We start from the raw sequence: 15,299 nt of genomic DNA on the forward strand, positions 1-15,299 counted from the left end.
TTCCTTTTTAAAAAAAGGTTTTATATATGCAAACACTTGACAAAAGTAGGCAAAAACTCTGACAGTTTCTTCTGTGGTTGCAAAAAATGAAATCAGAAAGTTTTTGTTTGTTTTTTTTACACTTCTGACTTACTACAAAATACAGGAAAAAATATATATAGAATATGAAATTTGCAGGTTAGTACAGTTGAATGTATTCTGTCCGTAAAGGTGGTTTTTTTGTTGTTTTTTTGTTTTCTGAATCCTGCTAAGTACCTTAGCCTCTAATTTTTGTTTCTAAAATTTCTTAGGGAATTATTTAATGTAGACAAATAAAGAATTTCTTCGCTATGTGGTCTGGCTCCTAAATCTAACTGTGACATGTTTTTCCATGGCACTGAATTTTTCATTAATAAAAAACTATATGAACTCTGACAATGTTTTGTATGCCTTTATTGAAGAAAACTTGTCATTTCACTGTAGATTGCCATTGAAATGCTTCCTTTCATCTGGAACTGCCTCAATAGGGAGTTACGCAGATTTTCAAAGACATCAAGGTTGGACTTTGAAATAGAAACTACAAATAATATTATATGAATTGGAGTGAATCTTTTATGTCTTTAAGGTGAAGAAACTACAGTGGTGCTGATTTGCTTTTTAACTGAGAAATTTTTCTATTAGCATTTGTTTGGCTTTTGCTACTGAATGACTGTTGTGACTGTTTAGCAACCTTGTTTATCCTACTTTTGAAACAATGGGTGCAGGATTTCACTGCACATAACTGTAGTCTGTGGCGGGGGGGGGGGGGAACATCGGTGAAAAAGTTAAGTTTATTCTAATGCATCGCTTCTGTATTATAGCTATAGAGTAAGCGTTGAACTACAAATGTTCTCACTAGGGGGCCTGTTCATTCCTCCACATAATTTCCTCCACATAAGTTCCATTAAGTTTAAAGGAAAATAACAGTACTGAAATGACCACGGAGATGTGGTAGAATCTCTGGGTTTTATATATGACTTGTGTTGTTATTCTTTGAGCTGCTGAGTCAAGCAGCAAACACTTACAGATGTTTGTGTATTTAACAATATTTGCTGTGGTTTTGTGTTCTTTTGTTTTCCCTAGACAGTTTGAATAAGCAGAGGTAAATACACCTGCTGGCTGGTACAATACACTCTCTTTTGTTGTGATTAACTGATATATTTACAGTGACAGGTAGCGGTATGTGAAATAAGAACAGTATCAACTTCAAAGTGTGCCAGTAGATGAGGGTTTTTCTCTTGCTAGTGGTCTCATTCATTTATGTTTTCCTAATAGGATAGGGAAAAAATCTTTTGAAATTTAAGTTTTTGATTCTTCGGAAGTAAAGTTTTGCAAAAATAGTTGTGTTGTAAATATTAGGGCTTTTTATTGTTCAGAAGTGATGATCTCTTTTGTAACACTGCTGTATACTTTCCAGGCAGACTCCAATGTACACTTCAGCTGGAATTTTATTTGGTGATAAATTATTGAGGGAGAAGCTCTTACAATTGAGAAGCAGTATCACAATAGATTGCACTATTGCAATACTACAGATTTCAGGTTATACTTTAGCTAGGTCATGAACGCTTATTGTTCACAAGCAGTTGCTTTATGTGGTTCTTTAGAGAGTACGATGTGACAGGCTATCTGAAAATAAAAATGATTGTGTTGCTAGCTTAAAACTGATCCTGGACACTCATCATTATGAGGAAAAATTCCAAGGCAAGTTGTAATAGATCATCAGTGAGGATGGAGGTTTGGTTGGCAGACTGATACATAGAAAAGTGTAAAGCAACTAAAACTTTCCATAAATCAGTATTTTTATCTACAGCACTCTTTCTGAGCATTGAGGAGCAACATGGAATAGTTTTCTACTTTTTGTTGTGTAATCAATTTTTATGTAAGATTTTTTCTGAAATTTTTACAGTAATAGATTAAAGCATTGCAGATTAAAAGGGCAAATGTTAAAAGTATTATAAACAGTCTAATTCATACGCAGTCAAGTGTGTTTTGTTAATTTGATTGTTACTGAAGACTTGATTTATATGGTCTGAAGTAGAAAAAGAATATATTGGAGTAGCTGCAGTATTAATAAACTCTGCTTAAATTCAATCTTCTGCCATTATGAACCTGTCAACATGAGAAGTCCTATGATCTTGCTTATTGGCAATGATTATGAGAACTTCAGTTTTGCTGTTTAGTGAAAGTGACAGCTCCACAAAATGGGACTTCAGGCTGGTAATATCACAGCTGCATGGGTTTCAGGATGTTAACAAACAGCCTTCTGCGATGTTATCCTCCTACCTGTCTTCTGTATCTCTTTTCTGAAGATTATTGTTCCTGTACCAGGACTGGCAGACCAGAGTGCATGCACACCCCAAAGTCTTCATGCCAGATCCAGCTGTCTAACTTCTCTGACTTCTCTCTGCACTTTGTGCTGACAATAGCAGATGCCTGCATCCTGTTCCATTGGTTCTGCTGTAAGGTTCATAACTTCAGATCAAAGTGCTGTAGCAAACAGCTCCAGGGCAATTTGACTGTAGCTGTTTGCTGGAGGAGTATGTATCAAAGCCCTCAGGTATGTACAGAATACCATCCTCATTTCTTCGTGTGCTTCTAGGCACATTGCCACAGTGGTGGTAATAAAATCCATCAAAATACACTGAATAGAGAATGATTAGCTAATAAAGTGCTGAAGACAAGGTTATGTTATTAGCTTTGTCCATCCCTGGAGTGTGGTTTCAGTTGGATAAACATTTTGCTGCACCTGAAGGGGTGGTACTACCTGCATCCTCCAAAGTACATTCTCTTGTCCAGTTATGCGGTTGGTTTTGATGATTATGCAGGTCTGCAAAAGGGATCAATCTTCTGGTCTGGCTGAAAACTAACCCTTTTTTTTTTTTTCCTTTTTCTCAGAGTGCGGGTAAGCAAACTGTTCTGTTTTAGTAGACCGCCACCCAGCTGCTAATATCAATACAAGGTAGACTGCAGGAGTATGCGGCAAGGGACTGAGCAATGCAGGAAGTTATTCAGCTGGTGACAGCACATACTTAAATTGGCAAAAGCAGACTCTTCAAAACTTACCTGCAGATTGCAGTAGATTTCATACATGAGCCCTCAAGCTAGATGCCCATCTTTACCATTCGCTCCCAGTAAAATTCAGCAAAAGAAGTGAGAAATCAGGGGATTTATATACCAGGTTTCCATTACTTCAGGGAGAATATCATCAACAGGCTCGTGTTTCTAATATTCTCTTCTGTCTTGTAAACAGTTAATTCTTTAACATCACTTTCCCATCTTCAGGATGGGAAAGTGCAATCTCCAATATTTATTTTGAGGGCCTTCTCTTGGTTAAAATAGGAACTTGAATTTCCCATGAGGAGGTTGTGCAACTACAGATGTCATACTTCAGAGCAGGTGGGATTACTACAGTGCTTTTGTGAAAATGAGAGCACAATGAATTCTTGACTGACTAATTGAAAGTCACTGCGAGATGTGCTTTGTGTTAAGCTACTGTGTTTTGGGCTGACTGCTGTATTGGTCTCTCGGGTTTCTGTCACAGGGGTGTATGGTTACTGAATCACAAAGACGTTTAAGCAGGAGACAAGTTCCAATGTGCTTAGCTGAGCTAAGATACCATCTTCAATTGAGTTCAGCGATAGATTTACAACTCTAACTTAATTTGAAAAATCAAGTCTCTCAGAGTTAAGAAATTTGATCTTACATAAAGTTGTACAAAAACAATGTAGTGTGTCACTATATTCTAAGTACAAATGTCACATAAATATTCCAACTGTAGTTTCTAATTACCGTGGATGTACCTTTGATTGGTCTTAAATATTTGTAGTATGTCAATTGATGTCTCATTTAAGCATTATGCTTTGCCTTGTAGCCATGATTTTTCCAGACTTAACATGCAAGAACTTTAAATGCACATTAGAAGTTGAGGCAATCTGGTCAAATATTAGACAATCTCACGTAAGTGGCAGTGAGTAAAAAAAATCACTGAACAATACAAAACCACAAAAGCATTTAGTCTTAGTATGCAAAGATCTGAATGCTCCATCCTTTGAAAAAGAAAAGTTGTCCTTTCTTTGGTAGGTTCAAAAGGGATTTAAGCACCTGAGTGCAACACTTCAAGCTCTATGAGGATGTCAGTACTTCATCTCAGGTGCTGCTTTCTAACTTTGTAGGCCTCTGACATCTGTGTGTGTTTCTCTTGCTGGAATACATAAACCCATAACTCCTACTGCTAGGAATTCATTAGGCCCTCAAGCTCTGTTCATTCTCTTACCCTTTTGACCTGAGGGCTGGATTCAACATTCTAAGAGCATTCAAACATACTAAATGCTGCTCAGCGTATGGCTACAGGGAGTTTGTTGCGCTTGCTTGTTCTAATCATTATGCCGTTGTATGTGAAACATGAAAATCTATCTTCAAGTAGTAACTTGCCCGATTCTTTGGCCTCAGTGCTCTAAAATAACATTTTCCTCTTTATTCTTGTATAAAAAGCAGCAATTCATTTATACAAGGTGGAACAGTTTCAGCAAGAAACTTAAAGTACCGAGGAAGATCTCAGTTGAAGATCTGCTTCTCTGGAAAGGCAAAAGTAAGATTTCATGAAAGTATACATCTTGGGATATATGTCCATTCCTATGCCAGTAATAGGCAGTACATGGTACCAAGCTTTTGGCAAGCTTTCTTTGAGTATCAGCTGAGCTCAGAAAATAGGCTCAGTTCCTGAGGAGTTCACCAACACCAGGCTATTAAAGGCAACTTTTGGAGAGTAAAGAACATAGGTTTCTGATATCAAGAATCTTTTATCACTGGGATTCCTTAAGTTGCCATCTATTAAGTTTCCTAAGTGTCTGTTTCCGAGGATGTTATAAAGATGTGTGAAGCATCGCTGAATGATCAAGTAGGTGTTCCTCACTCATAACTATGGAATGCAATTGAGTAGATACTACTCTCAAAGCATGTATGAGGCTGACTGCCACACTAGACAGAACTGCAGTCACACAGTTTCAGGCCTGCTATCACCTGTTGTGTGGAGAACACCACAAATCTCATCCTTTTACACTGTTGACAAATATGAATGCTTTTAATGAAGTTCTGCTAATGGTAGCAGCCTATTCATGGGAGAACAATTTAACCCCATTGTAATCTGAATAGTTAATCTTTCTTAAATCCAAGAATGTTTAGGGTACCTCACAGGGTTACTGGGACCTGCATTCTTTTTTTTTTTTTTTTTTTAGTCTTGATAGTCTTAGGCATTATTTCCAAATTCTGGAAAAAGTGTATTTTTTGCCTCTTATCATTTCAAAAAGAAACTATTGAGTTGTTCAATATATATATGTATTAATATGTATTCATATATATATATGTATATATATTATATACATACATATATATTATATAATATATATATACATATATATTATATATATACATATATATATATATATATATATATATATTGAATTTTTCCTGTGCCAGAGAGCAGAATTAGGAGCAGTTGGCAGGCCCATAAAGAAATTATCAAATTATCATAAAACAGTTATGGCAAAAAATGGTTGTGAATGGGCATAAAGGACATTTGCAAGGTCATTCCTATTTATCTCACAGTCCACTTCCAGCGCACAAGGATTTCACTATTTGCAACAGCTAGGAAACAGTATTTTCAGACATTATTCTCTAACTTAGGCACTCTCAATAAAGAAAGCTAAAGTAATAAAATAAGATAAAATTTCCTGTTAGGAACAGCTGCTTTTAAAAATAAATAAATAAATAAAAATTCTGCAGGTCTTGTGGGTTTTGAGTAGAAGAGTGAGAACAAATCTGATATTTAATGCTGAATTTGCTGCATGTTGAACATCAAATAGACTATAATGGTAGTCTATTTATTTGGACTCTAAACATAGAATGAGACTGAAAGAACATAGATTCCTCAATCCTCAATGTGTTTTTCTGAAAAGGAAAGGGATGGAGAGCAAATGGGAATCCCAGAGATAGTTTCCAAGAAATTTGAAGTACAGTTGATTTTAAATACTTCAGGAGTAAGTTGGATGTAACTTTCTCTTTCAAAGGTGATGTAGGTATGCTTTTTTGACACTTAACAGCTAGTGTGAATGGGCAGTGCATCAATCATCAGTCATGAGCAGGTGTGTGGTCTGCTACAGGTTGGTAGCTGAGCCTGCAGTACTGCCACAGGAGTGGAAGCTGAGAGACTGGGGTGTGTTTTGTTTGCTGCCCAGTATCATTCTTGTTCCTAGGAAACAATGCCAACCTCAGTGAATCTTTCATCAGTAATTTCTTCAATCAAGCAGCCTAAGCGATCTGTAAATATAGATTGAAGATAATCACCTAAGCTATCATTAAAAGATTCATCTCAATCAGCAGAGCCTGCTAGCTGATTGTCACCTGAAGCCTTGCAATTAACACAACTAGTATTTTTGACAGAATAGCTGAGTGTGGCTTGATTAATGGTGCTATCTCAGGAATTGCCTTTTCCAGTATTTATTACCATCAGAGCTGTCAGTCCTGCATACTGCATTATTTTGAAAAGACTTAACAATAGATACAGTTGAAAAGAAATATTATAAGATGGGCTTTAGCTGGCCTTTGGAGATTTAAGTAACAATTCAAGTACTTGAATTTCTTCATGCGTTTCATATATTGATTATAATAATAAATCAAAAATAAAGTTAATCCCCCTTGTGCAATCAGAGGCTTTAAACTGAATTTAAAACAAATGTATGTTAGGTAAAACTCCAAACTACATTGTGTAGAAAAATGAGGAAAAAAAAAAAAAGAGTCATTCATTTTGAGTTGCAGCAGTACCTGATACATTTTTTACACTTATTACATTTGAACTACCATCACACAGAGCTGGGACTTGCTAAATAAAGTTTTGAGTCTACAGTTGGTAATCTAACTGCTCCTTTTCAATATCTCCTTTTGTGTTTGCACTACAGTTTCAGGGATTTTTGTTTTATTTTTTCCTCTGCCTGAATTCCACCTTCTGTTTCATCCCATAATTACTTAGAGTTCTGTAAATGCTAATATACTATCCCAATGCCACTGCATTTCAGTGTCCTTATAATTACTGTCCTAGTTTATTAAAACAAGTAAAAATTAACAAAATATAAATAGCTGTAGTATTTGTATACCTGAATGGTTTTGTGGCAAGAGTATAAATTTTTTTATGCTTGTGATTCTTTTTGCTTTGCTGTGTAGGAACAAGCAAGGCTTGAAGTAAAGCTTTACAGCCCAACTCTGCAGTGGGAGTCATTACATAGATCTTTGTCAGTATTGGTCCCTGTGGGAATCCAAGCTCCTTTAGTAGCCAGCATCAGGGTTACGTGCTTGATACATTCATACTAATACATAGTTCTATACTAATACATTCCGTTATTATCATTGTTATTTTATTTTAAGAGGAAAACTTTTTTGGTATGATTATGTACTCCTTTTGACTTCTAATTCCTTGTCAGTAGTACTATATATTTGGCAAAGATACAAAAGTTTTGTTTTGTAAGTTTCTAAGGTAATTTTCTGAAACCTCTTATTATTGTGAATTGCCTGTATTTTTTGTTGCTGCTGCCCTTAGTGTCTGACACTGGATTAACCTACTTAAAGTTTTCCTGAGGAATTTCTGAAAATTCTTCATTTTTTCAATTAAAAAAAAATCATTTTTTTGTTAAAGCAAACTTTCAAGCAGCTGTAACTATAAATATTTCTATTCTGGTCTACTTAGATTCAGGTAATCTTTTTAAGAAGAACATTTGCTGAAAATCTGCTTTATATAAAGGTTATTTTGTATTTGTAAAAACCTTGTCTTACTGTACTATTTTAGACTGAATAAAAATAAGCACATCCTATTTTTCTAGTGAAGAAATGAAGTGTAATGTGAGACATCAGCCATCTTTCTAGGGGAAGATGGGAAGTGTTGCACTACTAGGTAGTGAGTGAGCTTTGGAAAGGAGCTGAGAAGTGGCAAATACAGTACAAATAACATGAGCTACCAGAGAAAGCAAAGGGTAAACTACATATTCTGTCTATGTGATAATATAAAGAAAAATGATAAAGTTCATTTTTTCTCATTTTTCTTTGCACAAATGGATTTTAATCACGTTTGTATTTTTCATTATTGAAGGCCTTTTTTACTTTTATGCTGTTCATCTACTAAGCCCAGTATTTGCTTAAACACCATTTCTCAGTTGCAATCAAATTACACTCCTACCATCAAGACGACTTCATGTAGAAGTACAACCCACAATCTTTGCCCTGAGAGTGGAACTTCTGCTAAACTGTTGTTTTGTTTTTTTTCTTTACCTCCACAGACTCTGCAATGCTGAGTTTGCATTTTATATTTTAAACTGGCTCTTAAGATGTGATTCAGATTTAAATTTGAAATTTAGTTTTAACTTTCCATTTATACTTTGTAAGTTCAGTGTTTTTTCTAAAGACACTACAAAACTTTCATTTGTATATTATCCTGAAGTTCTAGAGCATTTTTAGATTGTGCTTAAATTTTAATCCCATTTGTTTATTTTGATTAAAACTGATATAAAAATATTTGTACCCTGAGAAATAACGTCTAAATGATTTTCATCAGAGTTTATACATTGTTTTTTTTTTCTCTAGTTCTTGATTAACATTGCATTAGGTTTTACAGGTTTGAATATTATTTTAGACCAATATTCCCTTCTACAACAGAGCCACTTACCAGAAGCACCTTACAAATGCTACCTAATTAGGTTAGGGGTACTAAATGTAGTTATCCCTCTGTGGTGCTGTATTTTGTTTTCTGGATAAAGCTCAGAGCACGTTTCTCAGATTTCCCTGTTTCAAGTGTTCTTTCTCCTTTTACACACTACAGTATTGTGGCATCTAACAAACTGTGTTTGTTTTTTTTTTTTTAATGTTAAATTATTGCTGTCACTATCCTTATTATCAAGTATTTCCTGAACCAGAGAGAGGTTATATTTGAAGGAAACAGCCACAAAGAATTTCTAGGTTCAGTGCATGTGGAGGAAAATTAGTAGACATAAAACTGCTTAAGCTGTTTAAAAGAGCATAATAGATCTACCTGGTTTCTGTAGAAGGGTAGGCTGGGTGAGCACTGTTAATTCCTTCTAGGTCTAAAGACATATGAATACATTCTTTTAAGTGGCATTGGATTTTGTTAAAGAGCAATATATAAAAATGGATTTTGTTGTTGTTTGCAGGAAAATTACTATTCCTCCAACCTGACTGTGTTCCTAGATCCTATGGTTGCAATATGGGGGTGGCTTTTACTCAAGCTGCAGCCTAGTGCAGGATGTATATGTAGTTTTCTTCAAAAATCTGCATTTGCTCTGCATAAACTACAAACGGAATACAAATGAGTTCTTACCTGAAGATGAGGCTCAAGCTGCTATGGTAAGGTCCACTTTGAATATTTTTGGAGGTGGCTGGAGTCAGACAGGAGCATAGATCTGTCAGCAAAATTTATGCAAAGGCCAATTTTTAATCCGGTGAAGCGTGCAGTTGGATTTACCTCATAAACTGAGGTTAAATCCAGTTTAATCTGAGCTCAAAATAAAGTATGGAAAATTTCCAGCCTTTTCTAAATGGATTTAGTATATATGTTTTGAAAATTTAAGTGAAAATTAGACAATAAACAGCCTTTCAAACATTAAAGGAGTAAAAAGAAATACGTGCAGGATGTTGACATAGTAGATGCTGAATTTAAGCTGTCATCAGCAATCAATACAAATGTAGCTGACAGCAAATAAAATCGCATAGTGCAGATACAGGAGACAGTTTAATAGTTTTAAATCTAGGAATGGGATTTTGTTTAGAGAGAAAGAGGGCTTGCAGTTGCTGTGAAGTCCATGAAAGACTCTGTGAAAACTTTTGATTCCATGTGAAAGATACTTAGCCACTAATGATGAACATTCATACTCATATTCAGCAGATAAAAGGATGGCATCTTCCACTTCTTTGAATGTCCCCTTCCCCCACCGAGCTAACACCCTCTTATTTGTTTTCCATTCCAGAAAAATAAGTGAGAACTAGCACTGCATTTGCCAGAGTAAGGTGGATGCAGATATAAATCTGTACGTGAATAATAGTAAAGCTCTGTCATTACAACTGTGACATAGTCATGTCTCAAAATTTGAGTGCATGTTTTGGGTGTAAATTTATTTCTTAGTGAATTAGTAATATCAGGCCTTTGCTCCAGCCCTCAGTCTATTTGCTGAATTCATATTACCATCAAATGGTAGTTGTGCATGAACAGATTAAGAAAAATGCATGCCTTTAACAGATAACTGGTAATAAAAGTAGTTTAAATAAGGATATAAAGGACTGAAAATGGGCATAATATCTCTTGATTCTAACCAGAATGTCACAATTGGAAAATAAATATTACTTTGAAAGTGAAAGACTTACTCTTCCTAAATTTAAACAGTAATAATAACTAATGTGCTACCATAAAGCAGAAACTAGTTAGCGCTTTCTAAGTTTAAAATTTTTACTTCACATCTTGTGTGACTTTGATGTGATCCTTTAAGAACTGTTTTACATAGCATCTCAGGTGTGTTCAAAAAGCTTTATGAGGATGGCATTGTTGTATACAAAACCAGAAAAAGTGTTTTCTGCACAGGGTTAAACACTGGTTTCTGTTACAAATTGTGCTATCGCACTTTGTAATGCTAATGCCTAAGAAAGCTCTCTAAAAACTGTAAGAGTATTTAGAAGCTAGCTTTACTAGAAGACTTCTTTTCACTGTAGAGTGTTTCACTATAGAGGTCTTTTCACTAAGCCCTTCTTTTTCAAAATGCATCAAGCCAAAGAAGCTTATGTGAGCCAGTCGGTCCTGATGGAACCGCTTGTAACAGAGCCCATTTCCCAGCTGTGTACAGATACAGGAGGTTAAAGTAACAACTCTCTCAGAACCCCGAGGCATCTAAGAATGACATTTTAAAACCATTTATACTGGATTTCATGAGGAAAGAAATAATAAAAAAAAGCGTTTAGGATAGATAGTTCTTTCTTCTAACTAAGGCTTTATTTTTTTCCCTTAACAGCTGGTTGCATGCAACACAAGTCATTAAAATGGGTAAGTAATATAAGAATCTAAAACAAGTGTGTTCTATCATTTGCACTATAATAGATAAATCGTTGGGGGAGGACACACCACACATTTGTAAGCTACTGGGACAAACAGCAAAATCAAGACTTTTATTTTGAGCAAACACAAGAGATCCTTTCGAGACCTGCTCTGACCCCTTGATTGCAGATCCTTTATGGGAGGTATAGAGGGTGTCTATTCTGATATAAGTTTTCTTATATAGGAGAGAGATGAGATTATAATTAAATAATTTGTAGTCTTCATGTTATTTAATGAAAAGCATGTTAGCATTACCTATGTAAAAGAGCAGTTAAGCTCCCATTGACACCAGTATACCCTACCTTCATGAGGTTTGGGGAAGACATAGCAGTCCAAAAATTGCTTGTATGTTAATTTCTAAATTTTGTTTATATAATAAACATAAAGATAAAAATACTCAGTGCAAGCCAAATATTGACAACCTTACACAGGTCTAGATCTTTCACTCTTCTATTTACTCCATAAACAAAACTTTCATTATGCACATAATAACCCTGTCTTTCTGTATGGCTTCTGCCTTATTTCCTGTTTAAACTTCTTAAGTTTATTTTTTAAGTTTCAGAATTCTTCTCAATCATTTTGCACTTTATCTGCTAAATTATGTCTCAAGGTCTTTTTCTGAGCTAAATATTTATTTTGTGAGACTACTCTTTGGCCAGAAATGGTATCATTAATCAGAGACAATGCAGAAAGATATTTAAAATAAAATTCAAGTTGAAATTTTTACTGTTTTAATAATGTATATTATTTCTCATACATTTAAATTATTCAAATGTCAGGAGAAATGACTTGTTAAATAGATGAGCCAATGATCAGGACAAAATATTTTGTTTTAAACACTTTTCCTTAGTTTAGTCCTCAGTTTAATCAGGACAAAAGATTAATTTCATTAAAGGATTCAGATTTTACATCTTTAATGGGTAAATGCAATTTATATATCACTGCTCCACTGTCCAAGTTAAATTTTCATATTGCTTATGCATTCATTTATTTTCACATATATTCTATAAATATAACAACATGGAAAGTAACTGCAGTAGCTAATAAAAGTAGTTAATTCTTTAAAGCTTGCATGTGCTATATGTAAACAGTTACTCATTCACTTCTTGTCTGGCTGGTAAGATAACAGGCTTTAAGGGTTGTTTTTTTGTTGTTGTTTTTAATCTTTGAAGTGTCAAAGTCAGAAAAAGTCATTTTAAATCTCTGTTTCAGTGAGATCTTAACAGTTGTTAAAGGCAAGCAATCAAAAAGGGTTCTATTTCTTTTTGATTTTTGTTTAGCTGAACAACTGAAGACATCCAAATGCATGTAAAAATTATCAGACACTATCATAGTAATGATTTGTACAAATGAGCAACTGGTTAGATAACAATTTTAAGATTTAGATGTATAAGCTAAGCTAATAGTGACATACCATTGTAAAAATAAGTATCATATAAAAAGACAGCAATAAGCCAGTCTTTACCATGTGAAGTAGCTTGTTTTGTTCTCGGGTGGCGTTCTGTACCCCACTTCAAATAAAAATATCTTCGTGAAAGACATGCAAATAGTGCATCAAACAATATAAGGACTATACTTTCTACTGTTTGATTAGAAAGATTACTTTAACATAAGGAAGGAAAGATTTAATACTTGAAAGGTGTAACAGGCTACTGAAGAGAGGAAGAAGAAAGCCTCCTGTGAAATTGTTAGCTAAGACACAAATTTAACTGGTTTCACTTGCAGCATGGCACTAAAGATTTAAATTGGACTGAAGTTCCACAACCTTCTTAGGAAAACTGAATACTCTTCAAGGTGCTTCTAAGTCGGTACCTTCTTCCCTGATGCTCTCCTCCCCCCCACCCTCCCCCCAAAAAGAAAAATCAGTTGTCAAATTATACAATGAATTCTGAACTATTTACATAGAATGGTGGACCATTTACAAGAAATTTTTAGATTTGTCCTATCTCAGACTACTTTCCAGAAAACAACACCTATTTTTCAAATAAAACAATAATGGATGAAGCTATGGTCATATCTTCATTATAGTTTTGTTTTCCTTGCTAACTACAGCCATGCTCCAACGACCTGAAGAATTGTTTCCACTTTATGTCACAATTTATACTTTAGTATATTGTTTACTGTTCCCCTTACTTCATCAAGGAGTGGTAAGATGAGCAACTGTAAAATGAGTTTTAAGCACCTAAGGGATAGGGCTTTATTACACATTTCATATGGATTAGGGAACAAAAAAAATAGTAGCAGCCAGAATCAAATGTTATGGCAAAATGTGTAAGTAAGAAATGTGTGGAGTCATATTACTACTTGTGGGGCAATTTTTGTGTTTTCCACATCCAGCAAGGTCACATTCAACTATGATAAAATTTGAAGTGTACAGTCTGTCGCTGTTTCATTTTTGAGCTCTGAAGAAATAAACCATGAAGCTGAAGTATAAGAAGTATAAAGAAGTAGAGTATATTTTATTGACTTATTAAATACACCATTTCAAATATGAATTTACATTAAGTTATCCGTTCCATATATCACATACGGTTGAAAGTTTGCAGTACTGACAGTGCAGTGACACTTATATGAAAACAGAGAAAAGTTCAATGATTTGACTGGAAATATAACACAGTATGTCACAGTATATTGAAAGATATTTATTTCAGAATAATGCATAACATAGAAACAGTGTTTAATTTCATTTAAATTTTAAAAATAACTGTTTAAAATTGCTCTTTCCCAATCTGTAGCTGTTTTTTTGTTTTTTACTGTTACAGGAGCTGTTTTTAAAAATTAACCCACGACCAGGGAAAACCAAACAAAACTAACAACAAAACAGAAATGATTAGGAAAACTATACATACTTAAGACATCCTGAGGAACTGATAACTAAAACATCAGCATCAAGGGATAACCTGCATAGCTGACTCATTTTCTGCCCACTGGAAAAAGCTGCACTGTTTCTCCTTCCCAAAAGGGCAAATAAAAAAGTTCTTTCCATTATTGGGACCAATCTTCAGCACTGTCTTCATAACACATCGCTTGCCATGGTTACAAAAGGGAAAATGCAAGTCTGCCCACTGCAAAAAGACAGTTTTTAGACAGAGTTATAGTATATGACATGACTGTGAGTTCCGTATTTTAAAATTAGCACTGGAGATAGATCTACAGGAGAGGCCTTAGCAGAAACTCCTGGTACTTATCTCTTCTGTGATCAGTGATTCTAGTTTTTTTGTTTGTTTGTTTTTCTCAACATTAAGTGTAACTGCATGCATTTTAACTGCTGTTAAATATTGTAACAAACTTTCTAAGTTTACTTGATGTTAATGCAGAGTTTTCTTCAAATTAAGGCATGATAGCCATTACTGCCTTGAATTCATCTGTTATCTACCTGTTGGCAGGTCTCTTGTGAGACCCCATGTAGAGTACTACATTCAGCTCTGGGGCCCCCAGCACAAGGATATGGAAATATTAGAATGAATCCAGAGGAGGGCCACAAAGATGATCAAGGAGCTGGAGTACCTCTCCTATGAAGACAGGCTGAGCGAGTTGGGGTTGTTCAGCCTGGAAAAGAGATAGCTCAGGGGAGATCTTATAACTATAGGCCTTCCAGTACCAAAAGGGAGCCTACAGGAAAGCTGGGGAGGGACTCTAGTGATAGGACAAGGGGGAATGGCTCTACATTAAAAGAGGGTAGGCTTAATTTAGTTCTAAGGAGGAATTTATTTACTATAAGAGTAGTGAGACATGGACAGAGTTGCCCAGAGAAGCTGTGGATGCCCCATCCCTGGAAGTGTTCAAGGCCAAGTTGGATGGGGCTTTCAGCAACCTGGTCTGGTGGGAGGTGTCCCTGCCCATCACAGGGTGGTTGGAACTGGATAATCTTTAAGGTCCCTTCCAACCCATACCATTCTATGATTCTAGCAAACAGTCACATATGTTCACAGCAAGGAGCTGTAGCCACCACTTGAAGCTATGACTGTGCAATGGTGGAAGCAGTTGTCCAGACTATAGTATGTGCATCTATGGAGGTTTTCAAGATTTTGGCTAGACAGAGACATGGCTGATGTCCAGATTTAGAGTTTGCATTAGTCCTACTTCAAGCAAGATGCTGAAATAAATGAGTTTTGCAAGTACCAACATTTCTACAATGCATCTG

At 35.2% G+C, this 15,299-nt stretch overlaps 1 protein-coding gene and 1 long non-coding RNA gene across 5 annotated transcripts in view; one reads left to right on the forward strand and one right to left on the reverse strand.

Annotated features, from left to right (window-relative positions):
- Positions 1-5,594: 5,594 nt before the first annotated feature.
- On the forward strand, positions 5,595-14,054 carry LOC106018616 (uncharacterized). The gene is made up of 3 exons (XR_001192829.5): positions 5,595-9,420; positions 11,073-11,104; positions 13,918-14,054. It is a non-coding gene; the product is annotated as an uncharacterized lncRNA (long non-coding RNA).
- NEIL3 (nei like DNA glycosylase 3) overlaps positions 13,596-15,299 on the reverse strand; it is a 35,242-nt gene continuing 33,538 nt past the window's right edge. For all 4 annotated transcript variants that reach the window (XM_072037281.1, XM_072037280.1, XM_038178072.2 and 1 more), the window contains one exon: positions 13,596-14,220. In XM_072037281.1, coding sequence (XP_071893382.1) covers positions 14,044-14,220 — 177 coding nt within the window. In that variant the 3' untranslated portion in view covers positions 13,596-14,043. The remainder of the gene's footprint in view (positions 14,221-15,299) is intronic.

The sequence above is a fragment of the Anas platyrhynchos genome, chromosome 4 (assembly GCF_047663525.1).
Source record: "Anas platyrhynchos isolate ZD024472 breed Pekin duck chromosome 4, IASCAAS_PekinDuck_T2T, whole genome shotgun sequence".
Lineage (NCBI taxonomy): Eukaryota > Metazoa > Chordata > Aves > Anseriformes > Anatidae > Anas > Anas platyrhynchos.